Here is a 5,823-nt window from a genome sequence, read left to right on the forward strand (position 1 = left end):
AGTTATTTATGGTTTAAATTGATTTATTCTGGAATAATATTCATGTCTGTTTTCACTCATAAATATATAAGTTAAAAAGATTAAATTTTAAAAGTTTTTTAACAATTTAATTTTTTTATGAGTTCAAAAAGTGTTTATCTTGTTCGGTTAGGATTCTTCCTACACTACATATTCATGATCTCATATTAGGGGTCTGCAACCTTAGGCTGTAGCACCACATGGCGCTCTTTTATCCCTTCATTATGGTCCTTTGGCTTTGAAGAAAAGCAATTTGAATAAATAATAGGTTTGTTAGTTATATTTTTTTCATTTATCCTTAGATTTTTTTTTACTTAGGTGATGTTAAATGAGTAAAAATTAACATTTAATTATTTATTTGACCACTGCTATAATGCTTCCATAACTGATACGATAACTAAGTAAAGTAGTGATCTATCATAGTGGTTTATAAATACAATAAGATTACAATTATATAGTTATCTTGTGTCTTGTTGCTGTTCAAGCAAAGTTCTTAATGTTTAATAGCAAGTAAATCTGCTGAAGCTGGATGGTGTATTTTATTTTGAAAGGATCTTGTATGTGCTGCTGTCAAAAGAAGAAAAATATTACGCATTTATAGTTATGGTATTATTATTATTATTATTATTATTATTATTATTATTATTATTATTATTATCTCTAAGCTATATTTCATACATGACTTGGTCAGTAAGAAACTGGACCCCATTACTGTGTTAGAGTTAAAAGTTGACCTCTGGTCTAAAAATGTGTTTACCTTACATAAATTAAACTCTACTTACTAATATAAAGAAATGATTTTGCTACGAGCTTAGAAAATGTGCTTTGAAAGTACGTCGACACAACGTAACATTTCTGTCAACTACTTTTTGTTTACTTTTGTCTGTGGCAACTGGAGGCTTCCGCTATCCCACAATTCTTTGCGAATTTGAGGGAGAAAGAGAGAGTAGAAGAGAAAGACCCATCATTACTGAATTAAATTAATTCATCGAGTTGAAGCGTAAACTAACCTATCACTATCTACAAAAACATTACAGAAGTGCACTGGACATTAAAATATTACTATTCAATTCGGGATGGGACTGGAGGGTCTTACTTCCGAGGTGACATGAACGCAACACGGGTTACGCAATTCCTATGATGTCACGTTCAGCTGATCGACGAGGAAGTAATCTGATCAAGACGAAGACAGGTAAAGTTGGAATATTCAGAATAAATAAAAATCTAGAGTCACTTTTTGTATCTTTTTTATTCTTGACATCCGTACTAAATCGTTTTAATCTCGTTCTGTCGCTGCCGCCGAGTGAATGAAGCTAACTCCTTGATGTTCCTGATGTGTCGCAGATGCGATTGATGCGGATGAAAACACTTTCACATGTCAAACAGCAAAGGTCAGGAGGTTATCTCAGGAACATCGGCCTAGAAAAACGGTGCTTTCACGCGTGAACGAATCTGAGATTACCGGATGTTTGTCCATTAGGATTGTGTAAACAAATTTCAGTTCCCTAATTTAAAGCCTTAACGCAGCAAGGACAGAGGGCTAAACATGATAAACACACACAAAAACAGCTAAAATATTACATATTTTAGTTTTATTTGATTTTTAATGCTATATAGTAATGATAATTTGGGAGGATAAAAAAATAATGATAATAAGTAATTACAAAGTTAAGTGAAGCATAATAGGAGTAAGACTATATAAGTTTGCTTTATCCCACTCATTTTTAAGCAAATAATTAATCTCTTTTTGACAAACTTAATATTTTATAGTTTAAATGTTTCATGTACTGAATGGATCAATTTTTATATTTGGTAATTATGAAACAAATATTTTCTTTTTACATTAACATATTTCCTTCCTTATTTTTTTCCAAATAATCAATTATGTATGTAATGAATTTGATATATCTGTAATTTTGTTGTATTGTGTACAATCAATGATTGAAATAATCAAACAAATCTAATCAAATAAAGAGTAATTATAATTGTGTTTATTACATATGTAAGTGGATGTATGTGTATATTTTTTTCCAAATAATTTATACATATTTATTCTAATTTTTGGATATATCTATGCAGAAATAAATGTCTGTTTTTTTGTCTTCGTTAGCTTCATCTTAGTTTTGATTGCTTAAAATAAATCAATTCTATTTGCTTTCTGGGTGCAACTTGACGTAAGAACACATGACACTCGGGATGTAATAGTTTATACTCAAGTCATGACTTATGGGAATTTTTTGTTGGATGGATTTTGTTATTTGTTAGGGATACTTGGTTATATATGGATAATGTGAGTATTCAAAATGTTTGTCACTCGTCAGATAAAGAGGGAAACGCAATTCTAAAACTTTAAAACTCTGAAAATCTTTAGTTTTATCATATCTTTTTTCAAAATTTCTAAGAGTTTGTTTCAACTTTTTAGGAACATCTTCCAAGATGGCCTCCCTCGTCTGCACTTTACAAGACCATCAAGATGATGTCAACTGGTGTGCCTTCTCCTCCACGCTGTTGGCCACTTGCTCCGGGGACAAGACGGTCCGGATCTACAACACCAGCGACTTCTCAGAGCTGCCCTTCTCCCCGCTGTCGGGACACGGCTACAGCGTTCACTGCTGCTGCTTTAGCGCCTGCGGGCAGTTTCTCGCTTCCTGCTCCACAGATGCCACCATCATGGTGTGGTCGATGGTCACGGGCGACATCGAGGCCGTCCTGGAGCATCCGGGCCGCAGTCCCGTCAGGATCTGTGCCATTTCTCCTGACTCTGTCCACCTCGTCTCTGGTGCGTCTGATGGTCTGGCTCTCTGGGATTTTCCCTCCAAACAACTGAGCAGGTAATGTAAATATTATCTTCATTAAAGGAAAGTCTGAGAACATTTATCTGTGTTTTTTTGGTTGTTGGAAACAATAGGGCTTTTCTCGATGTGTTCATGCTTTTGTTGTGTGTGAAGGACCGCCGCTGCGAGTGACACCACGATGGTAGCTTGCTCCTTCAGCCCCTGCAGTCAGATGTTCATGACCGGCTCCACCTACGGAGACCTGCGCCTGTGGGACCTGAACATGAACCAGCTCCACGCAGAGAAGAACGCACATGACCTGGGGGTGTCAGGCTGTGCGTTTGCTCCCAGCATCCTCAGCGGTAAAAGCCTTTCTCTAAACATTTTTTCTTTGCATTTAAATAGATATGAAAATACCATTAGAAAATCTTTACATGCTCATGTTGTCGGATTGGTTTGGAGACAGTAGAAAGTTCTTGAGTTGTTGATCAGATGAAATTCCAAATTTGTGTCAAATTGTAAAGTTGTTGGTGGAGTTTGCAGATCTGTGTTGAAAAGTTTTACATATTTAGTGTGTGGTTAAATTGAAACATATTTCAGCTGCGAGAAATCCCAGTTTTTAAACATTTTCATCACATATTAAGCTCAAAATAGTTATAATCTTTTTTGGAAAAAAAAAATAAATTTTCTCTACAGATATACATATTGTCTTTGTACATGGAAGACTTGTCCACAACTGTGCCTCAGAAAACTGTTCTTTGGTGAATTGTCTTGCCTGCAGGTGCTCAGGTGGTTCAGTTCAGAGTAGCGTCATGTGGTCAAGACTGTCACCTGAAGATATGGGCCATTAACAAGTTCAGCTCTGGAGGTGAGAATGTTATCACATGAGGGATGTTTGAAGGTTTCTTAAAAAACTTTTTTTTCTAAATGAGAACAGAATGTAGGAATAGATCTAAATGTAGTTACAGAGAACACAACTGATCAAGAGATTAAACCATTTTTGAAATGACAAAAGGCTGAGAAAAGAAAAAAATAAATATGATTCTTAATTAATATTTAACTGTAGTTAATGACATTCTCAGGAAAGGTGCTTTAAATTGGATCTTCACACGTTTACCAGATCTATTAAACCAAAAAGTCATTTTGGCATTGACAACATTTGACAAAGTTCGGAAAACCAAAAAACTGCCAACAAAGCTAACAGGAAAGGATGGAGCATCGTAGTTATGGACTCTATTTACATAGACAGTTCATAATTATTGCGAACAATAATAGACTGACTAAGATTACCTTAAAGGCACGACTATAACCTGTCCAGGAAGTCTTCAAATAACCAACATGTAAAACACTCGTTTGCCAGAAAATTCTGCATCATCACTCCTGACTAATGAGACACAAGTTGAGCCTTCTGTAAGTTATGTTTTATTTCTGCAGCACAGCTAATGCAACTTTATAACAAGACTTTAGCAAGAAACTAAAGATTCAGCTCAAGAGTACAGGGTTTCTACAGTCTGAAAATTATTACTAAACATGCTATTGTAGCTCTAAATAGGAAGAAAATGTGAAAAAAAATAAAGCAAAAACCTACTAATTTATGAGGAGATTCTTTTACAGGTTTTTAAATAAACTAGTAAGTTGAAAACTTGGTTTATATTTGGTTATACCATGGTTCAGATGAATGCTCATAAATGTATATGATTATTTGCATGTTTTAAACAAATCTACTGTAAACTTTTTCCTTTTGGGAGCTTTTTACAACATGGTCCAATCTTTAACCCTAAAATGCCAGGTTTTCTAACGTGTTTTTAAAAATAATAATAACTCATGTGATTGTGGTTCTCCTCCTTTTTGCAGCTTGTAAGATGCAGCTTCTGCACATATTAACCGACCAGTCAGCTCCAGTCCTCTGCTGTGCGTACTCCTCGGATGGACATCTGCTCGTATCTGGGTAAAATTATAGGTCTTTTTTTTTTTTAAAAAGCCTCCAATTTACACTTTAAAAAGTACCATCAGAGAGTACTCTGACGCTATAGTTTTTGATGTTGAATAAATTTGCTACCCCCTTGGGATTCAATTTTTAAAAATCATCTCAAACATTCATCACCTCCTTATAACTGACACGTGTTCTTAACTGTATGTGAATATTTCTAAGCAGTTTCCTTAGAGAGAACTCTGCCATATGCTAAAAGTACGTTTTTAAATCATTCTCTTGATCTTAAATAGGTCAGTCTTGTTGTCTTGATCTATTTAAAGAGGACGGATTGGTGTAAAATATAGATTTTTTTTGTTTGTTTGAACATGTAAAAAGTAGGCCACCTTCTGCATGGACATAGCTTTGCAGTACTCCCTAGCAGCCACTAGAGGGAGACAAAGATCGCTTTATTTCTCATCAGAGTTTAAACATCCAGATGAGGAAAACAAAAACTGTTTATTACATTTAAATGTGTTTTTCTGCTTTACAGCTCTGTGGATAAAAGTGTTACAATCTATGATGCAGTGAGTATTTCTCCTTTTAAGTTTGATTCTTTTCATTATCTACTCATCATGTCTTGATTTCTATATTTATCTTTTTTCTGCAGACTAATGCAGTTTTGCTTTACAAGCTAAATCAGCATGCCAGGTAAATAATAATTTGTTTTTTATGTTTTTTCATTGTGCAATAAAATGCATAAAAAGCTAAAACTGCATGTAAAGGAACACGAATAAACACATCAATTATACTTTGCTTAGATTTTTCTGTTTTTTCTTGATTTTTCTACTTTAAATTCTCGTTTGGTTTTCTTTCTTACTATTTTCCTGCTTGATCCTTTACATTTATGTTGCCTTTACAGTAATCCCGTACCAGCAACCGTTTCCTAGCTAGTCTGCAGGGCTAACCACCTGTCACCTAATCATTAGTGTGAGAGTTAAACCCCCATGAATATGATTTCCTGCTTGCATGGACTGATAGAGTACACAAAGGTGTGACCTTGGTGCTGTTTTTGGTAGAGAAGGATTTATTTTCTGTTTGTGTGGACGCAAGCTTTTTTTT

The 5,823-nt window shown here is 34.7% G+C and overlaps 1 protein-coding gene across 4 annotated transcripts in view; it reads left to right on the plus strand.

Annotated features, from left to right (window-relative positions):
- Window positions 1-938: 938 nt before the first annotated feature.
- The window catches only part of wdsub1 (WD repeat, sterile alpha motif and U-box domain containing 1), an 11,982-nt gene continuing 7,097 nt past the window's right edge, over window positions 939-5,823 (plus strand). For 3 of the 4 annotated variants that reach the window (XM_024295263.2, XM_036209748.1, XM_024295264.2), the window contains exons 1-7: window positions 939-1,210; window positions 2,441-2,849; window positions 2,967-3,154; window positions 3,574-3,660; window positions 4,647-4,740; window positions 5,255-5,288; window positions 5,372-5,412. In XM_024295263.2, coding sequence (XP_024151031.1) covers window positions 1,156-1,210; window positions 2,441-2,849; window positions 2,967-3,154; window positions 3,574-3,660; window positions 4,647-4,740; window positions 5,255-5,288; window positions 5,372-5,412 — 908 coding nt within the window. In that variant the 5' untranslated portion in view covers window positions 939-1,155. The remainder of the gene's footprint in view (window positions 1,211-2,440; window positions 2,850-2,966; window positions 3,155-3,573; window positions 3,661-4,646; window positions 4,741-5,254; window positions 5,289-5,371; window positions 5,413-5,823) is intronic. The other variant, XM_024295265.2, reaches the window with a different exon arrangement.

Source organism: Oryzias melastigma, linkage group LG3 (assembly GCF_002922805.2).
Source record: "Oryzias melastigma strain HK-1 linkage group LG3, ASM292280v2, whole genome shotgun sequence".
Taxonomy (NCBI): Eukaryota; Metazoa; Chordata; class Actinopteri; order Beloniformes; family Adrianichthyidae; genus Oryzias; species Oryzias melastigma.